At 41.9% G+C, this 27025-nt stretch overlaps 1 protein-coding gene across 1 annotated transcript in view; it reads left to right on the top strand.

Annotated features, from left to right (window-relative positions):
• bicc1a (BicC family RNA binding protein 1a) overlaps positions 1-26287 on the top strand; it is a 54804-nt gene extending 28517 nt beyond the window's left edge. Inside the window, exons 4-21 of the mRNA XM_023418094.2 lie at positions 318-397; positions 1326-1484; positions 2990-3043; positions 6802-6984; positions 9443-9694; positions 11208-11339; positions 13684-13888; positions 15666-15827; positions 16166-16353; positions 16485-16626; positions 18313-18466; positions 18916-19075; positions 19165-19204; positions 19647-19801; positions 19935-20097; positions 20811-20974; positions 21398-21497; positions 22876-26287. Coding sequence (XP_023273862.1) covers positions 318-397; positions 1326-1484; positions 2990-3043; positions 6802-6984; positions 9443-9694; positions 11208-11339; positions 13684-13888; positions 15666-15827; positions 16166-16353; positions 16485-16626; positions 18313-18466; positions 18916-19075; positions 19165-19204; positions 19647-19801; positions 19935-20097; positions 20811-20974; positions 21398-21497; positions 22876-23003 — 2621 coding nt within the window. The 3' untranslated portion in view covers positions 23004-26287. The remainder of the gene's footprint in view (positions 1-317; positions 398-1325; positions 1485-2989; positions 3044-6801; positions 6985-9442; positions 9695-11207; positions 11340-13683; positions 13889-15665; positions 15828-16165; positions 16354-16484; positions 16627-18312; positions 18467-18915; positions 19076-19164; positions 19205-19646; positions 19802-19934; positions 20098-20810; positions 20975-21397; positions 21498-22875) is intronic.
• The last annotated feature ends 738 nt before the right edge of the window (positions 26288-27025 follow it).

Genomic DNA, 27025 nt, shown 5'->3' with positions numbered 1-27025 from the left:
ACCCCCCTCCACCCTCTCCCTCCCTGTGCCATGTGGTTACTCGCCGACTTAAATGAGTCTCGGCAGATATCAACGCAGCAATTACTGTTGCAGAGCTTTTCTCTTGACGCGCTGTAATTTGTTGACAAATGCAGATTGCTGTGTCATGTTTGGTTAAATGGGTTTAACCCGTGTCCCACTTCTCACATTCTATCTGAAAATTTATCAGCACTGACTCGTTCACTCACACATACTGAACATGCAGACATGATAAACACATACTCTGTGTCCCCGCTTTTAATGTTTTCCTTTCTCTCTCTCTTCGTCATTCCCTGCAGATCCACACATCAAGGTTTGCGGGAAGAGGGAGAACGTGAGGGAAGCCAAAGACAGAATTATGTCCGTCCTCGACACAAAGGTACAGTAAGCATCTTTATCGCAGTGAAGATTTCATGTGTGTGTCTCTTCTGTGTTGCCCTCTCGAGCCTCTGTTTCACACCCTTTCTTGGCGCTCAGTTTTGCTGAATGTGTTTCACCTCGGCTCTCCCGCTGTCCAAGTGACAGATTGCACACAGCAGTATGGTGCAACTTGGCACTAATCTGGCCAGATACTCACATCCCAGAGCCTGCTGTGGATTGCAGTGTGTGTGCATGCAAGGCTTCGTTGCCATGGCAACACAAGAAATCGCCCTACCTGGGCGCCTGCTCTGTAGCACCCCCTGGGGGCAGGCAATCATCCGTGCACTTTTCAAACAGCCACACACAAAAGGCAGCAGCATGTGATTGGCTCGGTTCGTAGCATTTCATATGGTTTTGTCACGGAAAGGCCGTTTTAGTCTGGCAGACACAGCAGAGCTATTTGATAATTTGATTCTTTTTTTTTTTCTTTTTCTTTTTTAATATCCTGCATATTTTGTTGCTCATTTACTTCTTTTCTAAATGACTGCAGCATGTGAAAGTGTTTAAAAGAGGGGAAATTGTAGGTTCTGGGTCTTGTGACTGTTTAGATGGAGTAAAAAGGACAGATGCTGCTCTGGACTTTCAGCAAAGCAACATTTATAATCCGAGGAGCAGGATGCGAACCAGAGAGTGCAGTTTGTCTTGGTTTGTACTTTAAAATGACACATAGCCATAAAAACTGACCAATTTAATTTGAACGTAGAGGAAGACGGTTACAGCAATATTTTTTGTGCAGTCCAACTTACAATGAATGCATGAGATGAACTTTAATATTTGTAGTAGTATCTTTCATGTGTGATAACATGCACCGTACCATACTGCACTCACAGAACTCTTGCAAGTGTTATTGATCTTCACTTCACCTCAGCCCTGTCTTTCCTCATCAGAGTAACAGGGTGACTCTGAAGATGGACGTCTCCCACACGGAGCACTCCCACGTTATCGGCAAAGGTGGCAACAACATCAAGAGGGTGATGGAGGAGACGGGGTGCCACATCCATTTCCCCGACTCCAACAGGAACAACCAGACAGAGAAAAGCAACCAGGTTTGTGGGGCTACAGACATGGATATATGTATATGCATTCACACAGAGGTATGATGGATAGACGAGTGGAGCGAGATGTTTACCACTTGCTGATCAAAGAGTTTGCCTCATCGAATGCTTTGCTTTCATCTAATGAACAGCAACGTCGCACCATGATTATGTTTTGAGTGTAAGTGTACTGCATTCTGCTGCCTTGAGTGTTTACTTTCATCATCTCTCCACAAATGGTTCAGAAAAGTGTTTTTTGATCTGTACATGCACCACCCCAGTCCATTTACTAACTGTCACAGCGTCTCTGACTGGACAGGTTGCAGAGAGTCGGTCTAGTTGGCTGTTTTGTTTGGCCAAGCCGGAGGAAGCCGGTGTGTTTTGGCTGGACTCGGTAGAAGGAGCAGTAGGATCCTGCTGTAATTACCATTAAAATGTAGTATGAGGAGTTCAGCACACTGCCATGCACGGCATCAGATACTTATCTTTGCCAGGTGTGCTCTACTGTGCACCTGTGAATGAAAGTAATGACAAGTTCACTTATGTTTTTTATCCAAGGTACCGATTTTAACCTTATGTCTGTGGACTCTGCAGAGTGTGGCTTGCTGTGCACACCATTAAACTTCTCAGTACTCTGCATCTCACAACCCCCCCCCCCCCCCCCCCCCCCAGTCTTACTCTGATGATGCAAGTAAAGGCTGATAAGTAGCAAGAGACTCCTTTCAGGCCCAAGAGCCCTCAAGCAGTCGGTCTCTTTCTGGTTTCAAAAGCTTTCTCACTGCGGCAGAGCCTTTGAGATGCAGAGCATATTGACAAGTGCAGTGGTGTTGATAAGTAAATATAGATAGCTGTGAAAATCAATGAAGTGGCTACTTACCTTTCACTCTCTCTGGAGCTGGTAGGATTCAGGATGTTGTTTAAGCACACTTCAGGAGGGCGGATGATTTCTAACAAGAGGCTTTAACAATGATTTTCATTTGGAAAGATATCATTGCTGGTCACAGCACGACCCTGCCGTGTGTGTACGTGTGTGTTTTGTTCGTGTGGGAAAATAAGGAGGGCCCGAGATGAACCAGACTGATCTGCTTTATGTTTGTCATGTTGTCTCCCCAAAATTGAATCTGGAGCAGTAACACCGTGAACCAGTTCTTGGTTTGCTCCACTATGAATAAGCAGTTGCCTATGAAAGAGGGCAAAGAATAAGAGAGAAGAAATCATCACCATTTTTATTTCATGTCTCTCTTCTAGGTGGTTTTGTTAAAAAGTAAATCACTTAAATTGTGAAGGACAATTTGCTCATTACGATGTTAGATTCATGGTACTAGTAATGATGTGGCTCAAGAATACTGAATGGATCAGGTTTCAGTTTAGAGGAGGCCTTTCAGCGTTTCCTGTTTGTTCTAGATTCAACACTGAAATTAAGAGCAACTACATGCAAGATCACAGCCATTATTTGTTTTGGATTGGGTCAGGGACTGGCTAACTGATTTACATATGTAACTTTTTATTGTGAACAGGTGTCCATCGCAGGGCAGCCAGGAGGGGTGGAGGCAGCTCGGGTGAAAATAAGGGTAAGTTGGAACTCAGCCACATTTGTCTTAAAGGGATACTCCATCCAAAAATCCAGGTTTTTGAGTACCGAACAGTGATTCCCTGCAGGCGTGTAAGTTTGTAGTTTTTAACTTCGTGCAGCAAAGCCATTCTGGTCAGCTTGAATTTCTGACAGTTTTAAAGGAGAAAAAGTTTCAAAACACCCATAAAAACTTTTTGACACCTCTCCCGCAGCATGATGCTCATTGTTTTTCCTAACAGTCACATTTTTTCCAGATATATGGCTTCTTCTGCCTCAGTTTGGACACGCAACAACCCTGTTGGTCATGTGGATTAGTTTTAACGGATTATGGTGCAGTCAGACCAGATTTTCATTTCCCATTAATATCTATGTGGGATGGGGCGAGTCCAATCAGACTGAACTGAGGGGTTCTCCAGTGTCCAGCCACTTTAATAGGGGAGGTGGGATTGACTTCTGATTCAGGAAACACTGATTGTTTATATCATGTCAAAATAATACAAGCAGCAAAGAAGGAGGGATTGGTGCATTACTCAAAACAGTTACTTCCTCAGTAAACGAACCACCAGACTCAAGACAGCCAAGTCCTCTACCTAATCCTGCAAATGGAAGAGTGCCAGTATTACAGTAGGTAGCTGTGCACTCTACAGTTTCAGCACTTCGTCTAAGCCGCAAGCACCATTCCTAACTTATTCCCAGACCACTTCCCTAGAACAATTGTAAAATACAAGCATGAGCCTCGGCCCTTTTCAGAGGCCAATCTGCAGTCCATGTCCAAGCCTCATCTTCATCTTGAGTTTCATTCTGACTGGAAGCTCGGCCTCCAGCCCCCGGCTCTGTGGGCGGAGGACCTCTGTGCTCGTGTGAACTGTTACATCTCTGAACTTTTGCTGAATTTCAACACCGCAGCAGTTGTCTACAGTGAACACGTTCCTCCGCTATGGACTGACCAAAACTAACAAGGCTGTGTGTGCATATGAGAATGACTGAGTGAGTGAAGTGTGTGCGATGAAGAGAGAGAAAAAGAGAAGGTCATGCTGGATATTTGTGCAGTGTGTATTGGCAAATGTCGGCATGTATGCATACCCCTCCATGCTTAATGGTTGTTTTCTTAAGCAGCAAGCCGCAGCCCAATTCATACTCCTTTTTTTTTTTCTTTCTTTTTTCTTTTTTTTTTTTTTTTTTTTTTTGTGCTATGGGTGGAAAAAAAAAGAAGAGTCAAACCTAACCGTAGCAGTGAGTGTTGTACAAAGGGGTTTATAATATAAGCTGTAGAGAACCACAAAGATTGCTCTGGCCTCTAAAGCACACAGAGTCGGCGGATGAGCGAGGCTGATCTGAAGACAGGTTTCCCTCTGTCAACTTGGCTTATTTTGATGGAGCCAGACCTTGATACTCACTTTCATTCCACGCTTCCCAAACACCTTGTATGGTGATCCTTAAAACACTCGATACTTCTGACAGTCCTTCCACACATTACTTTAATCATGAATGAGCGACATCACTTCAGCTGGTGGTAGTTTCCTCAAATGCAGCAGGAGAGAGGAGCACATCGGAGAGATTTTCTTTTCATCTCATTTTAGCACTTTGTCTACTTAATCACTGTACATAGAAAACTGCACATCTATAAAGCATCCTTGTCTTCATTCAGTCATAACAAGGTATTTCTGCACAAATGAAATATTTTATAATAGTTGGTCAACAAATACATGCAAACTTGTGCAGAATGAGAGTGATTGAAGGATTTCTTTGTAAATGTTAGCAATCACCTTATTAGCTTAAAAAAACAAAAATACATGTTTGATTAATGAACACCAAATCTGATTACAAAAATGCCTACCAGCATGGATTAAGCATGAATTGGAAAAAAAAAAAAAAAGGGTGACGAAACGACAGGTTACAGTTTTATCGGTTATAACAGCAATTTTTACAGGCTAGCTGTTTTCCAGTTTCCTCATTTCCAATCAGATACATCTTCTGTGCCAGTATAATATTCTCATTTCACTTGAATGAACTTGAAAAGTTTCCTTCCCAAAATATCAAGTTATTCTTTTAAATTTATTTTGAAAAGAGGAATGAGAGGTGAATTTTTGAGGGTGGTATTGTGTCGGTATTAAGGCAGCACACTGTAAAATGCAGGGTTTCTTTACGCTCTACTGTTGAGGTTTCCAAACACTACACAGTATTCTGTGTGTTAGGTCCTGGGTGGCCTTTAGACCACATCCTCCCCATCTCTCTTGAAACCAGAAGCCATTTTCCCTGGGCTGCATTAGCAGTGAACGTAACGTCCCTTAAACATTCAGATACACTGTAGTGGACTTGTTAGGTCTACTGAATTTCAGAGGCCGCCTTGGGTGGAGATCTGTTTGAGTCTGTAACAAGTCGGTTGTTGAGGTGATGGATTCTCCGGGGATTTCTAGGAGCTTTCGGAGGTGGAGCTGACAGGCAGGTGATGAAAGGTCTGGCCTGTTGCTTCACCTTGAAGATATTTTAATTTTTCTTCATCTCTCACCCTAAAGTCGGGAGAACTGAGCCCTTTTAACAGGCTGAATACATGTGAAACTCATATCTGCCAGGTAGGCTTCTGAAGAAAAAAAAAAAAAAAGCTGAGGTCAGCGCCGCCATAAAAATCAGTCTATTCTTCATTCAGTGCCTGACTCCCGCTGTTCTGCTTGTCCTCTCTTGCATTTCCCTCAGTGCTGACCTAAATTTCTCGAGCCCTCTGAGAGCGAGTGCTGAAACGTGATATAAATGTAAGGCCAAGCGCATATGGGACTGATCAGGGATGCATTTCTTTGGTCAGAGCAATTCATGCTGCTTGCCCTTCACTGGCAGCCAAAACCATAGTGGCGCTCTGCCCGAGAGTCAGTGTTTGGATAACTGTGTGTGTGTGTGTGTGTGTGTGTGTGTGTGTGTGTGTGTGTTAGAAAGTGTGTATTCACTCTCCTCTTTGTGAGTGTGTACATGTGCATTCCCTTCAGTCGGTCTGTGTATGGGTGTGTGCCTGTGTGATTTCTCTCTCATGCATGCATAAGTATGTGTATGCATGAAGCGAAGCCTTCCTGTCCACATCTATTTTCTTTGAATGACTGCTGCGATACAAATGACGAGAGCTGATGTCTGTCGCTGCTCCTTGTGGTTTGAGTCAGTGGCTCGAAATTAATGTATGAGAGTGAGCAGGCCATAGACCACTGATGTTTGCAGAATTGCAGAAACCTTAGTTTGAACGACCATGTAGCCATAATGTTTAAATCGATCTCCCCTGTGATACCGCCACAGTATACACTACAGCGTACTTCGTTCCTTTCAACAAAGGGTTGCCCTTATTTCTCGCACTGCCGACCTTATTTTGCTTAACTTCTCCAGATTTATTTGAGCTGACATATTTACATGCCACCTTCTGCTGAAGGAAGGGTTGTTATGTCTGTGCATCAATTCATATAAACCTACAGTATGTAAAGAAATCATTCTCTTGCTTCAGTGTTTTTACTCGGTGTCCAAATGGCCTCAATGAGTCAGAAAGACTGCACAGCATCATACAAGATTTTTGTTAAGAAAGCTGTTGGCACATGTTTTATTTCTCTATTCTTTTGCAGAAGCAGTGACAGCATAATGACAAGCTTTCAAAATTGAAATAACTGCCGTCTTCTAGCAGCCATCGTGGTGATGCATTCTTTGACGCCATGTTCATAAGAATACGATGGGTTTTCTCCCTCATGTTCACTTCCACCCCCCCACCCCCCACCCCCCGTATTGCAGGAGCTGCTCCCTCTCGTGCTGTCTTTTGAGCTTCCCGCCATCATGCAGTCTGACCCCAGCTCCCCCACCGTGCAGCACATCTCGCAGACCTACAACCTCACAGTCTCCTTCAAGCCCCCGACACGTCTCTACAGGGCCACAGGCGTGGTGCGCGGCTCACAGAATAACACCAACGCAGTCAAGGTGAGGAGCCCCCCGTGATTTTGAAGTGAAGATTGTTGCCGGTGTTGAATAGTTGTGTGACCGGGATGATCAGTGCTCTCTCTGTCTCAGACACCAAAATTTAAAAGTTTATATAGAATAAAATTTAAAAAAAATTTCCAACTGTCGCCCTTCAAGAGACAACCATGGATTGAATTAATATAGCACTGTAACACACTCACACAATGATGGCAGCAGTTGACACTTGTCTAACCATCAGGATGTGCTATATTAGTGTTCTATGTGCAATATGTTTGTAGATGTAAATTCGTTATAAATCCACAGCTTCAGTACTAATTGACCAGCTCAGTCACATGTCATCAGTCCATACTGATACTGTATTGGCTGAGTCGAATTTTCCCTTTTTAAATTGGAGTGAAATTATAAAGAGACCAAATCATAAGGTCATAACCCCCTCACCCAGCAGCCAGTGTTAAAGGAGCTTTGAATGAAATAACCTGTGCACTCCTTGTCAGTCATTTTAGAGTGTAACAATATTTGCATTAGCACCTTCACTCCTCTCCACCCGTTTACATGGCGAGCCACAGACCAGGAAAAGGTTTCCAGGGCTACACCACGTCAAGGCCCACCAACACTCTCGGCGCTCCTCACTTTTACTTCGTATGAACTGCCTCATTGCTTTTAGCGCCGCAGGGGCAAGAGAGTGGTGAGAGATGTTTGGTAGCTTGAACTGGACAGCTGCTGGTTCAGCTCTCCGCCGGGGAGGAGACACTGCTCTTTCAACTAAGACCACTACTGTGGCCACAAGTCCAAACATCTCTCCTGAGTTGCATTCCTATTTGAAATTGGTCTTGGAGTTTCCTACTGTGCTTCCTTTCTGCAGCTGTGTATGTTCATAAACATACTGCACATTTTATGTATGCACATCCAGAACAGGCATCTGAGTTGTGTTTAGTTAAAGCCTGCCAAAGATTCTCCCCATTATCTCTGCCAAGAGATCATGCCCACCGCCTCACTTTTTTTTTTTCCCAGTACTTGGCCTCAGTTAACAATATGGAGCTCATTCCAGTTTGCCAGCAACTGCATTTGGCGTATATGCATCTTTATTCATATATGCTTGTATACTTCTATTTTGATTAGTACACCAGTATGAATTTGTGCATTTTCCTGTATTCTTTGTACAGTAAATGTGTGCATATGTACGTATACCGCAGCACAGCCCCGAGTGTGTGGTAGGTCTGAGGGGTCAGTCAATATCGGGAAGTCTAGAGGATTAGAGGAATGTGTGTGCTATGTTTGTGGTGGTGTGAGACCCTTGGAACACCTTTGAGGATTGCCAAAACCACCCTGGGTTGTTGCATTATGCTGGCCACAGTGTGTAGATTCCCCTTGCACACTGGAAATGCCTTACTTTTACTAGGCCAAGTGATGGCTTGCAGAGGCACTGCAGAGACGGTGAGGAATGAGGCTGTTCAACTGGCCTGCAAATGCAGTGGAAAATACAGTAATGAAAATAATAGTTTCCATTGGTTATATGGGAAATACTGGTGTTTACTTTGGAAAACGGGCAACGTGGCTCAACCTCTCTCCTTGTTAACCAATTAGTTTGTAATGTGGCCTGGACATTACTCTGAATTAAATGTTGTTCTAGCTTTGTTTGTTTTTTTTAAGAAATTAACTCTTTGTCACGTCACTCTTTATTGTATTATTACACTCATATAATAAACTGCTCATACACAATGAAAGTTGGCATCACAGCTGAAGAGTGATGTTTATTAATCATTATGATGATTGACAGAAAATTGCACCTAATATAAATTTTGATAAACGATTAGAGCGAAAGTGCCAAACATTAGCTGGCTTTATAAATGTGAGGATTTGCTGCTTCTCTTTGTTTTATACCAAAGTAAATTGAACATCTTTGGGTTTTGGGCTGTTGGTTGAGCAAAAGAAGCCATTTGAAGACCTCACGTTAGACTGAGTGGAATTATGAAAGGCATTATTTACTATTTTCTGACCAAACGATTTTATCCAGAAAATAATTGACAGATTAATTAATAATGAAAATAACCATCAGATGCAACACTGGTTGACTCTGACATAAGTTTTCATGAGATATCATTAAAGCAAATATTTATAATATAATATAATTTCTGACATGATTTTTGAAGACCTGTGTTTGGATTTGTTAAAATATCAGTTATACTGCACTGTCTTTTTTTTGTTTGTTTGTTTTACAGATCCCCTCATGTTTTAACACATATAAGAAAAACTCTGCTTGGAATGATACTCAAGTCAAATTCTATACATCACAAATTTGCCTCATGGGGCTTAACAATCTCTGCAGCATACACCACCATGACCCATGAATAATATAATAGTGAAGTAACAAAAAGCAAAACATATTTGGTGGAGAGTGACTTCTATATTCATATAGTTTGTCAGTTGTTTCAATTGTGTGTCGTCCTTGTTTGCACAGAGGGGTACAGCTCTGTTGTTGGAGCACCTGGCTGGCAGCCTGGCAAGCACCATCTCTGTCACCACCCACCTGGACATCGCGCCCCAGCACCACCTCTTCATGAAGGGCCGCAACGGCAGCAACATCAAGCACATCACCCAGAGGACAGGTGCCCAGATCCACTTCCCTGACCCCAACAGCCCCCAGAAGAAATCCACAGTCTACATTCAGGGCACCATTGAATCGGTCTGCCTGGCACGGCAGTACCTCATGGTGTGTACTTTGTGTGTTTGTGTTTTGTTTATTGACGTTCGCTGATTGAGAAGAATGACTTTAGGCTGCTGAGCTTTGTTTTTGTAGAGTGGCAATGGCAATATATTCCCTAACATATACGGACTCCACATGCTGGGTGGTGGCTGTAATGGATGTCACCATTTTATTAACATCATCATGGCATGTGTTTTGAGATGAGGTTGAAGGAGAAACCATGATTGCCTTGGGGGTTTTGAATAGCCTTGGGAGAGATTTGCTTGGCTCTGCTCAAACTGCTGAGAGGTTCAGGTCAGTTAGAACAACAATCTGTAGCCACCTCAAGGTTAGCCTGTGTGATTTATCGCTGCCACATACCTGCATGTTGGAAGGACACCGAGATTTGCATCAGCTTGGTTTGAGCTCTTAATGTCCTGTGTGTATACAGATTATCCTTATTGGTGTTAATGGTTTGGCTTGCATGTACAGTAGATTTTGGTGGACGGGAATTTCAGCCCTGTCAGTAATTCAGAGATCAGCACATTAGCATTAGCGTTTTGGAACAGGAGGAAGAGCCTCGCATTTAAATCTCTCTCGGTTAAAAATGTTATGTGGTCATTCTTGTCTTGTTGCCCGTGACCACTGAGGCTACACTTATCTGAATTACTTATGAATATAATCAGAAGTTTGTTTCAAAAATGTGCAAAAGTGATGGCTGTTTAATTACTGTTGGCGTAAGGCTTCTGCTGAGCTGGTGCATATAAGACTTCTCAGCCATAAACAGCTTTGGCTTTCTGTTTTGGAGATCCATAATGTGGGGCAGTAATTCTGCCAGAGCTGCCTTCTCTTTGTCTGTGGTCTCCCGTTTGGACCCAAAGACATTTACCGAATGCCAAAGTTGTTGCAGTGACTAAACATGACTTTCTCTTGGTCTGGAAACAGGACACACAAGAAGGATCCTCTCAATGTCTGAGTGGGAGAGAAAAAAAACAATTGATTCATGAGACAGGAGTCAGAGGGGAGAGGGGAAGCACAGAAAGCAAGGGATGGGATAGGGAGAGGAGGTTGAGAAAGAGGAGTAGGGGAGTTTGCTGTGAAAGTAGAAGCCTTCCTGCCCGCAGTAGTGTGTACTGTGTGATTTGGCCTCTTCCAGCCAGACTGTAGATTACAGCTCCAATCTCAGGCCCTGTCAGAGCCAGCCTGGCCCTATACTCTGCTGCTAATTACAACCACTCACAATAGGAGCGCTGTCCAGCTCTCGGCCCAAAATATAGATGTCTGTGGCGCTTGTGGTGGTGATCATGCAAAACAGATTGCTCTTGGCGGAATTTCCCGAGCGCTGTGTGGGATGAATCCAGCAGTGAATCTTGTATTTATTGGTATGGCTAACATGCAGGTCTGCAAATGGTGAAAATATAAAGGATAATTTACTACTGTTATGAGAAAAAGCCTATAATATATGATCACAGTCTGTCACAGCTGAAAACCAGTATTTTTGTTGATTTACTTTTTTTTTTATTTTTTGTTTGCTCCACAGGGCTGCTTGCCTCTGGTATTGATGTTTGACATTAAAGAGGACATTGAGGTGGAGCCGCAGTGTATCACAGCGCTAATGGAGCAGCTGGATGTCTTCATCAGTATCAAACCGAAGCCCAAACAGCCCAGCAAGGTATGACACCAGGCTTACACTCGCACAGCATGGGAAGTTTTAGGGGATTGTTAGCTATGCTAGTAGCAGCGTGTCGGTCAGTCCAGAGTGGAATATCTCAACAGCTATTAAATAGGTTGTGATAAAATTTTGTACACACATTCAGAGAGATCAAGAGAACGAATCATTATGACTGATTACCATGCAGTTGTGTACAGACAATCCTAACACTGGTTGATCCCCTGATTTTTCATCTGTCACCATCAGTTCAAAATTGCAATTTGTCTAATATTTATTTATTCCATGTTTATTTCTATAGAGACATGAATAGCACCAATGCCTCATACCACAGCATTTATAGCCTTAGCTAGTTTGCAATGCCCATTTATAGATGAGCATTTTAAAATAAAGGGAATATATGCAAAACACAAACAGTGACACAATGCTTTGGTTTATGACTATTTCCCCATAAACCTCAACTGTCCTTTGTGTTTTGTGGCAGTTGGCAAATGTTAGCATTAATCTATCATTGCCATCATGAGCATGTTGGGCAAAGCTAAATGCTCATGTCAGCATGCTAAGTAAAGCCTATCACAGCTGTTAGAATAGCTTTAGAGTCTTTAAGTTTAAAAATATATGCTTAATCAGATTTACTGTCTGTACAGAATCATACTTGCTAAGAATTTTCAGTTGCATTAAAGACTAAAACTGATTCTGATGCGCTGGCCTATGTACATTTTGCTCTTGGAGCCGATACCTTTATTTGTCAATGTTAATGTCTGTTTCAAGGGCTGATGTTGGGGCATTGAAGAGACTAGAGCAATGAAATGACTCTCTCCCACTAAACCTAAACTTCAAATAGACCTTAAAGTTCAGAAGGAGACGCGTCCTAAATTTCATCCTGAGAAAAACATTGCTGCTGTCTGTCTTGTTCAAATGTTGTGTCGGGCAGGGAAAAAATATAACTACCAAGAAACAAATAAGCCACTGTTCCATTGGAGAATTACTCCCCGTCAAATGTCACAGCATGACATTGAAGTAAATTATAGATTGCCATGTCACAATTCATCACCATTTGATGAAATTTAAAAGGAAAAACTGGAACCGTATGCTGAGGGGAATCATGCCATACCAACACTGAGAATAGTTTTGGCAAATTGACATCTGCCACAATGGGGGGAATCACAGGCTGCTCTCTCCTCGCTGTGCACGTTTCCCTTCATGGACAGGAAAAGTAAATATTTTTATTATGCCTCTGCTATTCCCACAAAAAAAATAGCTGGCTTGATTTGAATGTGTTCTTAGTAAAGTAGGTAGTAAATTGAAGGCACTCGCTTTCGCATTTCACTAAATAGGATTTGCTAACTGTGGTGCACCTGTGTTATAGTCGAAGCCAGCCTCTAATGTTACTCATGGTCTACTTATTCTACAACACATAATATTCATAATCATATTTCACCACTTGGCCCAGTCCTGACTGTCTCTTCAAGGTGCCCACGTCCCACTCTGAGCCAGGGCTCACTGCCCAAACCAGACAGGCCTGTGGGGACTGGTGTGGAGGTGCCAGTGTAAACACTGACCCAGCCCAGATCCTCTTAAGAACCCTTCACTTAAACATTTTAACGAGGTGACAGCAGTAATCCAAAAGGCCCGTCCAAATGCATTCTGTCGCCTCTGTGCTCCCGGCACTTTGGCAGAACCATAAAGGAGGGTGTGTGTGTGTGTGTCAGAGAGATTGATCGTGATTGGAATCCATTTTTCTAAAGCTCAGCACTGGCAAAACACAAAGAGCCAGGACATGATTTATGCTCGATGTTCATTTTATTTGATTATTATGATGGGCAGGGTTTCTGGTGATGTGGAAAATGTAGAAGTCATCGCTCTCACTGACTTAAAAAATTCCTGTTTCTCATTCTTTATTGTTGATACAGTGCTTCATAGTATAATAGCCACTGACTTGTATTACCTCATTCTCTTCATTCGTATCAGTCAGCTAGATATGTATTTTATGCAATAGATTAAAAAACGCTTTCTCTCAAACTTCCATGTTTCCTTCTCTCTCCCACACTGCCTCAATATTTATCCTTCTAATCTTCTCTTAATTCCCTCTTCCTTCCTCCCCTTCATGATAGTCTCCCCCTCATCCTCCCTTTCACTCCCTATCTCTGGTGCCAGCATTCTCTACCCTATCTATCCCTCCCTTCCTTCCTTCCCTCTTCTGCCTCTTTCTCATGCCCTTTCTCCCTCCTTCTCTTTCACCTCTCTCCTTCCCTCCTTCCCATTTTCTTCTTACTTCCTTATCCACCCCACCTGTCTTTTCTTGGGTTTCTCATCACCGTTTCCTTTCTCCCTCAATCTCACCCAGTCTGTGATAGTCAAGAGCGTGGAGAGGAATGCGGTGAACATGTACGAAGCCCGAAAATTCCTCTTGGGTCTGGAGAGCAACGGAGTGTCGTCCTCCTCACCCTCCGTGGTGTTGAATCCCACCACCAACGGCCCGTCCCCGTCCCTCATCTGCCCCGTTGGCCTGGACATCCTGGCCTCAGCTGGACTGGGGCTGAGCAATCTGGGTAATGACACTGTCTAGCTCGTAAAGAAATTTAGTTCCTACATGTTTGGGTTAAAAATGAATGGGCCAGGAAGGATAAGACGCTACCCTTTTTGTTTCTTTCAAGAAATGCATTAGAGATGTCTTTGTAGAGGAACTAATGTTCTCATATATCAGTTTCATTCGCGTCTGTACCAATCACACATTCCAAAACAGGGAGTCCCTTAGCAACACAATCACTGAAGATATCTGTGAGCCAGATGTCCTTAAAGCATCCTATCACCTGGTTTACTAAATCACTGAGTGAAAGTGATTTCAAAATCTAAAATATCCAGATACAAATATCCTCCCAGCATCCACATAAATCACAGCCAGTGAATCATGGCACCATCATCTCTATATGCACTTTACAGTAGGAGCTGTTTGTCTGACTACACCATGATGCCAAGAAGTGAGTTCCACATGTGCAAATCTTTGATCAGTCAACCATCAGAAAATAACCTCAATACGAATTTAGTTGCACTAGTTTGAATGAATCATAAGCTCATGAATCATAGGATGATGAATGGTTATAATCGCGTAGGAGTTTGTTTGTCTGCAGCTCTGACCTCAACATGAAGGCATAGAGTTCAGCCTGGAACAGATGTCAGGATTTTTTTTTTCCAAGAGTGATTTTCAATAGATTGTAGTAAGAGTAGTATTATGCATAAATATTTAGCCCCAGTTTATCTGCCTTTTGCCTTCATATAATAGAGTTTTGGGCTTCAGCCTATCTAAAAACATGAAATGAGGATATGAGTAATGTGTCAAAGGCAGAAAGAAAAGCAGATAAAAGAATAAGCTGACAGGAAGCAGCTCATGGTTGTAAGCACTATTGCTGGGAATAGATCTATCACGGTGTTTCTGTAAATGCAGCATTTTTTTTATGCATCTATATTGTCAAATTCTCACCGCACCAAATTAATATTATATTATTTAGACATTTCCTTTACACATTTAAAAGAGGCAGAATATGACACTAATTTAATAATCTCCAGAATATATTTATTTTTTAGCAGTCATGGGATTATAGGTATGTAGGGCATACGGCGTAGGTGAGCACTGATATCGGGTCTGTATTTGCTTTTCATTTTGGAGAAATATAGCAAGTTGTATTTGCTTCTGATTGGAATGTATGTAGGATTTTGCTTTATGTCCTCTTGTCCCCACCAAATGAAATGGGACAATCAAATAAAAAATACAACATGCCATGATGTACCACTACAGTAGAAAGTGTTTCTTGCTGCCTGGTTTAAACCTAGGGGCCTGGGGGTGAAGCTGTGGACGGCCACATCCTGGCCTTTAGTAATTGCTACATGCTTCTCTTCCTCAGATTACAGGCCAGTCTGCCAGAAGAATCCCTGGCCTTATTCCTGGAGCCAAACTAGCCCCTTGTTAAAGCCACAGACCTGCTTCTTTCTGTTTTCATACACTGTGTTTGGGTAAAGACACCAAGCACCACATTGTTGGTGCTCTCAATAACATGGTTTAGCTGGGTATGAGGACGCACTAGATGTGTTCTTTTTGCATCCATGACCTTGTAGAAATTGAAGAAATTCTTCCTCTCATTTGCTGTCTGGTTGATGGCAGTTTGATGGAATTCCAGTTAAATAGCTGGAAGACCAAGATTATTTTCTGAGGGCCTTAGTGTAACGTGTGATTAGCTTGAAAAATTGCTCTGTGCTTTGACAGGACCACCGCTGATGTATCCATCTCCTGCTGTCTCCTTTCTGCCCCCCGTTCCTTTCTGTTGTCCTCAGGTTTCCTGGGTGCAACGGCGGCCCACTCCCTCACCACCTCGGCTGCCCCAAATGCTGTCCTCAACAGCTTAAACTCCTCCATGAGCCCCCTGCAGACACCGAGCCCCAGCACCCCCACACCCTCCCCCTCACTGTGGCCCAGTTCACTCACCAGCACCCAAGGTCCGAATGCTGGATTTCTGATGTCTTTTTTATTTTTTTTTTGCTCTACTGCTCTTTCATTTTATGCATATTTCAAAGTACAGGGATTATTTTTTTTAATCCAGTGTGATATTGTAGAGAGATTATACTGTACATCATAGTAAAACCATGCAAAGTTAATTGTTGGACTTATCCTGCAGCTACTGATCTCCTTATCATTATTTCAGTTGTTTTTTTGAATGAATGTGTAGCTGCATAGACAGACAGAAGCTTACAGACCTTGTAGATAATTGTAACCCTTTTCTCCTTTGAATTATTCAAGTTTAAAAAGTTGCTGATGCTACGTTCTTTCCTTTCAGGCTTCTCATCTCCACTGATGCTGCACCCTGCCACCCAGGCCACCCTGAGTAGCATCCTGCTGTCAGGTGTGCAGGGTTACACACAGAGTACACCGTCCCCTCCGCCTGGCCTCGCCCCCATAGACAAGCAGCCCAACGGGGTTCCTGACTGCACCAAGGGCCCCTGCACTCTCAATGGACATGTCAAGGTTGGCCCATTTATATACTGTATGCTGCATTACTTGGAGTTCACTTTAAACTTTTTTGTTTGGTAAATATCATTTTTCATGTATTATTTCTCTTACTTCATGTGAATGTTTGTGTGTGCATATTTGTGCAGCATCCTGGCTCAGTCTATGGGAGGATAGCAACTGCATCACTTGCAGAAACAGTTTTGAGTCCAGCTCCATGTGACTCGGTCCAGGAGGCCAGTGGACACAGTCCATCAGAACCGCTGTCGAGCAAGTCCAGTCCAGATGAAGGTATTCCTCACAGCTCAACTATCCTGGCACGCACACTATGAAAAATGTTGTTGTTGTTGTTGTTGACCAATTAGATGTGGTTTTCGTAAGTTCGTAAGTTTCGTAAGTGGCCAGACAGAATCCTGCATAACTGTAATAATTTGTTTTTATTTTTATATTTTAGTTTTTTATTGTATCATATTAGGTCATTTTCCAAAAAAAACTAAAAGAGTTATGCTATTGTCTGTTTTCAAAGAGCAAAATACTGAAAATTGCATCATCTCCCCGCGTCACAAAGGCCCATGTTCAGCCTGAAATTTATGACTGTGAAGGTTGTACAGACTGAAAAACATTTAAAACATGTCCACATCTGTTTTCAATTTATTCACAAAGCTTATTCAGCCCTACAGAATACAGAGGCTAGAGCTTATTCGCTAATCACCTCCCATTCAAGAAAAAGTCAACCCTATCCTGCTCAACTTTGTAAGTTATTAGGCAAGCAGAGCACCCACATGTCTGTCATCTGGAATGTCTACCTTTTCTAGTGAGCCAGTATATTACTACTATTAAATCATTTTTATGATTAATCTGATCTAAAAGACTGTTTTGTTTGGGCATGTTATTTAAAGGAAATTATTGTTTTCTCCTAGGCTAAGAAGTCAAATCTAAAAGTCTTCTTGTATCAGGAATTTGGCCCTCCTGTGAGTCACTTAAAATCTTGGGATTAATGTGTGATTATAACCTTGGACAGACAAGATTTTTGAGTTGTTAACATTTTCGACTCTGCTGGACCTCGGCCTTGCAGACTTAACATAAATATCCAATTTAAACTTTTCCACTTGAGATTTATGTAACCCTTAAACCCACTTTGAGGAAAACGCCTTGAATGAACTTATTTCTATTCCTCCATACTGTCCTCCGAACCTCATACTCTCCTCTGACTACTTTTACTGTGTTGGAGCGGAGACAGATTAACTGCTGGTCTCCTAGCGGTTCAGAAAGGCCCTCATTTCCTCTGTGTCTTACACTCGCGGTTTTCCCCTCAAACCTTCACTCTCACGCGTCTCGTTTTTCCCCGCTGTTTTCTGAGCCGGTCCTCCCCGAACGCAGCGTGTCCTGGTAAGGTTTCCTCTCCCGCTCTTACCTCCTCCTGTGTCCCAGAATGTGTTTGGACTGGCTCACCCAGTCCGACTCGACTCTGCGTTGTGGAATGAGGGAATGCTGGGGGAACTGTTCAAACATTAAACACCAGAGAGCTTCATTAGATTGACTGACATCATATTATTTTACGTTATACAGCACACCATGCACATTCAGATATTCCTGATTATAAACGTGCATACGCTCATGCACGTCCTCTTACACAGAGCAGGTTCCTGTCAGGCTGATAGTAGAGAAGCAGATGAAAACCACCATAATTACAGCTGCTGTGTTTTTAATTAATCCAGGATCCCAGCTGAGACATGTCACACTTTAATGCGTGCACACATACTGTACTTATGCCCACCAAGCTACACACACTCCTTTATGCTGAGCGACCCGGTCGCTGCTGAGAACAGACTTAGTTCTCATAATATTGTGTATTTTCTGTACAGAGGACAGCTGTAAACTCTATATCTGTGTTTTCACATTGTTTAAAGTTGTACCAATTAACTAGAAAGAAATAAAGTGATAATCCAGATATGCTTGTGTTTTATTTTCTTTCAGGCTCTGACACATTTGTGGAAGTGGGCATGCCCAGAAGCCCCTCTCACTCAGCCAATGGGAGCGAGCTGAAACAAATGCTGGCTTCATGTAAGACGTCATCAGGGAAACGACAGGCTGTGGAGCTCCTGCAGGGCACCAAAAATTCTCATCTACAGTACGTTTGAATCTAGAGATGATTCACAGCTCGTCTTGGTACTGTTTAGCATCCCCTCTGAGATCATTTAAAGCTCATGCTGTTACAGTTTGGCAGGCCTCTATTAATCCCTTTAGACGTGGACAAAGTGAGGATAGCCACAGAAACACTTGGGTGAAATTGAATTCAGTCAATCTCATTCAAATTTTGTGTTTAAGTACTGGCTGCCATATGGGCTGGGCTCACACAGACTCACCCTGAACAGCATGGTTTATTAGAATAACCAACTGTAACTTGTGTGCACTCAAACCCAATGAGCCAGGAACAATAACAGCCTCAGTGATAATGTGAGGAGAAGATGAGATGGAAGAGAGGTTATGCAATGCTTTGCGGCTCTGTACTTGTTTTTTGTAGCTCTTTAGGCTACATTTCTGAGCCCACGATACTCTATCTGCGTGTAATCCCAACAGCTCTGACTGTCTTCTCTCGGATGCCGAGTCCAGCTCGTCAGACAGTCCTGTGGCGGATAAGAGGGCACCGGGTAGCGAGCGGGCGGCTGAGAGGGCAGCACAGCAGAACGAGAGGGAGAGAATCAGGCTGGCACCACAGACCTCATTCGCTAACATGCAGGTACATTCATGCATCCAACACACACGCATGTGTAATACACAGCTTTGGTGGTATGAAGGAATAAAGGAATAAAACTGCTGTCTTTTCAGGCATTTGACTATGAACAGAAAAAGCTGTTGGCAACCAAAGGTAAGCTGGCATTTGTGTCTGGACATTGTCATTAGTAGTGCCTGGGTGTTGCCCTTCACTTAGCTTTATATGAAGACATATTCACCTATACATAATCAAAAGGTCACATCTTCCAGAAAAAGTCATGGATTTATCTTATGGCTCCTGAAAATGTATCTTTGAAAGAGGACTCTTATCCCTGTGCATATGACCAAAAATATATAGTCTTCAGTTCAATTTAATTGCATTTAATTGCATTGTTCAAATAAACAAAACATTATCTAAAAATTGAGTTAAGTAGACGCATAACATTTACCACATGTAACATTATAACTGGTGTGAAGAAATTGTTTTATGTGATTAAAAATGAATTGGTCACATTCAGGCAATCTACATTACATTTGTTTGACATTATCTCTGTATAGGTGTATGTGTGCATCACTTAATGTCTGTATTCACACAGCTATGCTAAAGAAGCCTGTGGTGACTGAGGTGCGAACCCCTACCAATACTTGGAGTGGCCTGGGCTTCTCAAAATCCATGCCAGCTGAGACCATCAAGGAGCTGCGGAGAGCCAATCACGTTTCATACAAGCCCAGCATGAGCACCACATACGAGGTCAGACCTACAGACAGTGTTTGCCATTCTTGAGTACATACAATGCTTTTGGACCCTATATTGAGATGCAGTGCCGTCATTCAGAACGCCTTGTTGATGTTTGGATTGCCTTCGCCTCTTTATTCTCTCGCAGGGTTCCCCACTGTCCTTGTCTCGATCCAGCAGCCGGGAGGGCGTGGGGAATGGCAGTGACTCGGACAACTGGCGAGAAAGAAACGGCACCGGTAACGGACTGCCCGGTCACGCCGAGTTCGCCTCTGCTGTCAGCAGCCCCAAGAGGAAGCAGAACAAATCTGGTCAGTGTAACATCTTTTTCTAGTATCTCTGCTACAAGGACAACAAACAAGAACTCATCATTTCTAAGCGTTGTATTGGCAAACTATACAAGCATCAGTTTGTTAGTACAGATGCTCCTCAGCAAAGTTTATCAGAATGTGGTTCTTCCATTTGTGGCACTGATGGAATAATTTCATAGAAGTACTTAATAGATTAAAAGGTCACATTTTCCATTTCATTTTGTGTTTAATGAGCTTCACAAAAATACCGCACCATTAATTATGAAACACTGAAGAGAACAGACGAAGTATACACTCCAGAGAAAACACAGTCTACCATCAGAGGTGAACTTGTTTTAAACCTTCAGTGTGAGCACACGTCTCTCCACACCGAGAGCTTGGCATATTCATGCTTGTGTGTTTTGCTGATTCGTGCACTCGGTGCTCTTCAGCTAGCTTCCATTGAAGCTGCCTGGCTTACCAATCTAACACTAGCCTGTAAAACAGGATCTGTGTTGGTCTCATTTAATGTAGCACATTAAATTTTGTCATGTGACTTTCATCACTTAAGCTTATGTAAAAACATTATGACCACTTTATGCTAAATGTACTGTAGTTTATTTCTTACATCTGTGATAGCTCACAGATGTGAAAACTCTTTTTTTGCTTCTACTTCTAAAATATCACCATTATGTGTTTTTCTTTTTTTTTTGCCTTAATCCTGCCATGGACAGCTGCAGAGCATTACCTCAGCAGCAGCAACTACATGGACTGTATCCCTTCGGTAACTGGCAGCAACGGCTGCAGCCTGAGCTCGTCTCTGAAAGGCTCAGACCTGCCTGAGCTGTTCAGCAAGCTCGGCCTGGGGAAGTACACAGACGTCTTCCAGCAACAAGAGGTAGTGTAGAACATGAACTCACGTCTTTTAGTGTTATGATTTAAACTGAGGGACTGTCTGACCTGAAGAAAGGCACAAGCTTTTTCCGTAACTGCTTTCCATAACTTTTTTTTATCAATGCTAGTAGCGTGGCTCAAGGAAGGGCAATGTCGGTCCACCACTTTGATCTAGACCAAAATATTCCAATAACTATTGGATCAAGTGAGATGATATTTTGTGCAGCCATTTATGGTCCCCAGAGGATGAATCCTACTGACTTTGGTGACCGCTTTGCTTCTTCCTCACACATATGCGTTGGAGGGTGGCATGTAGAGTATGTTAATTGTTCTAGTCATGACAACTATGTTTGAAGGTCTATTACTGCAGTAGAAGATGCCAAGTTGTGGCAATAGTAGTGCTAAATGGACATGTTTCTTTCTCCAGATTGACCTCCAGACATTCCTGACTCTAACAGACCAGGACCTGAAGGAACTGGGCATCACCACCTTTGGGGCCCGCAGGAAAATGCTGCTCGCCATCTCAGGTACAAATGAAGAGGAGCATGTGTTTGTTACAGTTTACAGTTTCAAATTCAGAATTGACAAAAAACATTAACATAAGAACAGATATGGTAGAGAGATTTCCCACACACGGCCACCATGACATTAGTCATTTTCTGATGCCAGCTGGAGCCGCCAGCTCACTCCTGCTGAAGGCAGTGCACACAAATTGGTTTATGTGCTTCAATAATGTTTCCTATTTTGTCTTTCGTTGCCTTAGTGGAGCCCAGCTGTGCAGAAGACAAAATGTGTATGCCAACTTCACCCCTGCAAACCATTGAATTTCAAAATTATATGTGGCCCTTTTTATTGAGAAAGCTCTAACAGAGAAGGTCAAGACAAATACTGTTCCAAATAATTTATTTTGTAAAGATACGAGAAAACATGCTGCAGTAATTCGCACCAATAGGAGTAAATGGCATTAAGACACATTCTTCTTAGATGACTGATATTTCTCCAGTTGCTCCAGCTGCCTCCCTGATGCTCATGTAGACCCTGTCCTGTCATTGCACTGGATCCAAAATGAATGTTGTTGTCGGTGTCACACTTCATTACTGATGTCATATTTTGGAGATTGTAATAGCTGGAGTTGTTAGGCTGCAGAAGTTCATCATGCACGTGTTGGGATCATGAGCTTCCTGGATATTCTGCAAATGTTCAGTTCACAAACATCAGACCGGAGCCAGGGGTGACAGTGAGAGCAACGAGGGGAAATGGCCAGGCCAGTGCTGTGATTATTAAGGAAGCAGAGTGATCCAAGGCTAGAGTTGGTTTTGCTGCCTGACGCCTCAGCCAAATACAGGTCAACTTTAATCTCAGCCGACGGACTCTGTGGCTCCAAAAGGGGAACATGCATGTCTCTGTCTGTCTCTTTGTCTTTCTGTGTTTTTGCCTCTCATAATAAAGAGATAGAATGCCAGTCAAGGCAATCCAGGTTTTAACTTCCTGCCGATTTTCCAGTAAAAAGAGCTATTGGAGCACGCCGCCTGTCTCCAGTGATCTAACTGAAGGTTTATACTGGCAGCGACACAACGCAGCTATCATATGAATAACCCAGAGATGCCAGGGTGTGCTTCTGACATTTTTATGAAAGCATTTTATTCAAGCTAATGTGTAAAACCAGATGGACACAAAGAAGACTTTTGTTTATCTGAGGAAATGTGATCCTGATTTGAATCCAATATTCTTGTCACTGTTGATCAATGGAGGCTAAAAACAAATGTTACTTGAGACCACCTTACAACGCCCATCGACATGTTGTTGTTCCGACACGGCCCGTGTATATATAGTATATATATTTATTTATTTCTTCACTCATCTTTACGACTGCTGACGTTTTGTGGTACTTTTTTTCCCCCACAGAACTAAACAAGAACCGGAGGAAGCTATTTGAGCCACCCATCAGGTCCTCCTTTCTGGAAGGGGGTGCGAGCGGCCGCCTCTCCCGCCAGTTTCACGCAGACATGGCCAGCGTCAGTGGACGATGGTAGGCTCCTTCAGACCTCCAGCCCTTCTCAGAACCGTCCATGATGGAGATCAGCCTCCAGTGTCTTTCTGCGCCTCAGCAGGCCAGGTTTCAGTGGTTGTTTACCTTTATTCAGCTTTAGCTGAATTAAGACTGTTCAGAATGTTGTCGTTGCCATATAGTATAAATATATATGTATTAAAAAAAAGCCATAGTTTTACCTGAAGTGCCAACAAGAAAAAAAGGGATTTCTCAGACACATGAGGTTCAGTGTTCACTCCTTATAGAGCCATTCAGTCTATCTGGAGCATTTATATATGAAGGTTGTTGTTATGGTTCTGAAGAAAGGGTACTGTCCAGTATTTCTGTCCACTTTTTGTTCAAGGGAACAGGCAGAATGATTAGTACAATCATTTTACACATTGATGCTACCTGCATTTGTATTATGCTGTTGTATCAGTGACATGCACTTTAACAATACTAGACTTTTGCCTGTGAGAGCCTAATTCCTTAGACTGAAGTAATGATAACTATGCATTTTTTTTTTGACTAAAAGCACAGATGCATTTTGTACCAAACCAAATGTAAGCACTTAGCCAGTGAGATTAGGGCGCCACCAAATGAAGTGCAAAATGGGTCAGCACACCAAAGTGGTGACTTCATCAACTTTAACACATCTACCAAAGGAACGTATCATTGTGGATTGTGGCCTTTGACCTTTGGCTGCCTTTAGTGTTTTCATTGGTGGACATTCCTCCAAGGTCAGTGTTTGTGTGTTCAACCACAGTCTGTTTGTCTGTCTGTGTATTTCTAGACAAAACAAAAAAAAAATCAAATATTTTGTACTCATTATGCATTATGATTTTATTTTTAGTTTTTATTACCATTTTAGGGGAATGGGTGGGATGTTTAACGGTAATCAGTTTACATATGTATTTTTTATACGTTCATGAATGAGTTTCTATGATTTTGTTATTAGATTATTAGTATCTTTTACTTTTTCCCTGCCCCTTAATCTGTGGAGCCGTAACATGGCTGTGCCATTAAGACAGCAGCAGAGACATGAGGCAGTAAGGCTAAGCTTTACAGGCCTCTCTCTGATTGTGTCAACAGGCATCTTTCTGTGGTTCTCCCTTCTGTTTGTTTATATTGCATGGTCTTTTGTCTCATCTGTTATTTGTCAGTGTTGGCCTCCCTGCGGTCCCAACTGTGTGCCTAAAATCTCAATGCACTCCTCCATATACCCAGAATAGGAGTTTCTATGCTAGAACTGTGTGCCCCTTTTTTGTCTTTCTATTCACTGGCTGTCCCACTTAGAGCAAGGAAAGACCTCGTGACAGAGCATGACCATGCCTTTGTAGTAAAAGGTGCCAATGTACATAACTAGTTTTTCAGCAGGGAGATATTTTGTTAAGAACACTAATATTTTGGTCTGACCTTGCTCTCCAGATAGGAGGTGCATCACACAAAGAACCAGTATATTCACAGCCAAGCTAGTTTCATATGAGCATTTCTGTGAGACACAAATAAGGAAGCAGAGTCTTAAAAAGGACTGAGATTTCAGATAAAAACAAATAAAAATCTGGAATTTTCTAGTATCAGTCTTGCAATCTAATATATCCAGAAACCCTGGTTAAGCGGTGTTTAATGAAGTAACAGGATTATGCATGCAGCAGCAGCGTTTATCATTAAAGCTTATATTTGTTCTGGGCTCCTGTATTATATTCAGTCATGTGTTTTGAAAAGGAAAACCTCCTTTTCCAACAGTTCATTAACTTTGGATAACTCTAGTGTTTTTTTGTGTGATGTTCTTAAGATTTATCTGAGGATTTAGTCTACAAGCCGACCCATCTTCCAAGGTCCTGAGCATTTCGTATCAAGTGCAATTAAGTGTCTCTTTGTAGATTTTTTTTTTTTTTTTTTTTTTTCATTCTTTTTTTTTTCTGGGAAAATGTGTTTATATTTGCAGTACAATAAGTATAAAAGCTCAGACTGAAGAATTTCCTATCTTGGTTTAAATGAGAGTACAGTGTATAAAATCTATTAAGTATGTAGTGGACGCTTCTGAGAAATTATCACTGTCGAGTGCATGAGCATTTATCTAGACAATGTAGCTATGATAAAAAAAAAAAAAAGTACCAGCAGTCCTCATGTAATCTCGGAAAGAAGTCAGTCATTTGTTGCCTCTCTTCGATTCACAATGATCCCTTTTAAGGTGATTTGTTGTTTATCATATTCACTTTTAACCACTTTTCCACCCTCCCTCGCATCTGATTTGAGCCATTCTCAATGTGGTTGTCAAGTTAATAACACTATACTAAATATGTTCTGACATGGTTGCTGACGCCAACCAGGTAATTGTCTTTTTTTTTTTTGTTTTGTTTCGTTTTGTTTTCTTTGAAGTCTTAAGGGACCTGTGTTGCATGTCAGGAACCCTTCTCTCACCCCATGTCTCCTCTCTGCCTCTTTACTGTCGACTGCCTATAGAGGCAAAAAAAAAATGCCAAAAGGTAAAGAAAAGAATAAATGTAAAAAAAAATAAAATAAACAAAAAAACTGAAAAAAAGTGGAAGGATTCTTTATCCTGAGAGGAAAACTGGGGCCAGTTCGCCCCCACTCATCATGGTACTACATTGAAACTGTTGAGCACTGATTCTCCCAGTGCTGTGACTCGTGTTCCTGCCTAGCAGACATTTGTTTTCATCCTTCACCTTGTTCGGATGTGTTTGCTCGGAGGGCAGTAGAGGTTCTTGTCTCATCAAGTGAATGTTGTTTAAAAAAATAAATAAATAAAAAAATATTGATGCATGTTATTGCAGATTTATTACGGATCAGTGAAGGGACTCATTAAGTCAAAAAAGTTTACTGCCAGCTTGTCTAGTCTTTGCCCTTTGCCCTAGAATCGTTTCACAATTATGTCTTTGATTTGTTGTGTTAGTCATATTGTTGTTCCCAAAGGGATTTATTTGAAGGAGTCTTTGTACTGCAATCAAATGGTACATTTATAATAAATGTAAACCACTAAGGAAATGATGTATTACATAACTTTTGTACAACTTTTTCATCTTATACAACCATTGTTTTTGTGTGAGAAAGGTACAATTCTGCACAAAGTTCCAGAGAATTTGTGTATAAACATTGCCATGTGGCCAAAGCTCTGTTCACTGTTGATGCTATTGTTATTCTAACTGTATTGTACTACAGACATAAACAGAAGACTTTTTGGAGAAACTATCAAGCAGGCAAAAAAAAATGTTTGTTCAAACATTCAAATGATATTATGAAGGTAATAAATGTATGCAAACAAAATTTATTTTTTTGTTGTTTTTTTTTTTTTGCATATCACGGAACTGTTAGGACTGACAAAGCATCAGTGTCAATAATGGTTTTATGTATCTTCTCCATAGTCTCAGTCTGGAAGGAAGATGATATTAGCTTTAAGCTCTCAGGAAATCCAGGATTACAGTATCTGTAAGTCGCTGTAACCTTGCTACCTCCAGAATGTTCTGCAAGCAGCTAAAAAAAAGTGTTATAATCACTGTTCACAAGCACAGATACACTGAAATTGGTAAATTTTTAGATATCATATGTGCAATAAAATACCACTGACAAATTTAGTACCCATAAAGAATGATGTTTATAAATAAGAGCTAATTGCCTGGCCGTGCACAACATTTACGTCATCTTGGTGTCTCTGTTTGAAAGCCTCACAGATGACCACAATGAAAAACACACTCTGCAAGTCGAGAAACAACCCAGTCCCATGAGATGTGGTTACAGCGCCATGCTTGCCTACATGATGCCTAATCCGCATAGCCAGGATCTGCTTAATCCAAGCAAATGAATCTGCTGCAACTGGCAGAGACAACATATATTGTAATGCATGAGAGCAAATTCATTTTAAGCTCAGTCTCAAGTGTGGGGTTTGTAAATTACTGTCCATCTGTCTTGTCCACCTGGTTACTGGACCATCAAAGAAGTAGAAATTACTTTGTCGATTACTTTTTCATCATCATTTTCATCATAAGTCATCCATTTGAGTGAGGT

This window comes from Seriola lalandi, unplaced genomic scaffold (assembly GCF_002814215.2).
Source record: "Seriola lalandi dorsalis isolate HSWRI2012SDOR001 ecotype SW California unplaced genomic scaffold, Sedor1 jcf7180002054580, whole genome shotgun sequence".
Lineage (NCBI taxonomy): Eukaryota > Metazoa > Chordata > Actinopteri > Carangiformes > Carangidae > Seriola > Seriola lalandi.
This window is presented reverse-complemented; position numbering and strand designations above follow the sequence as displayed.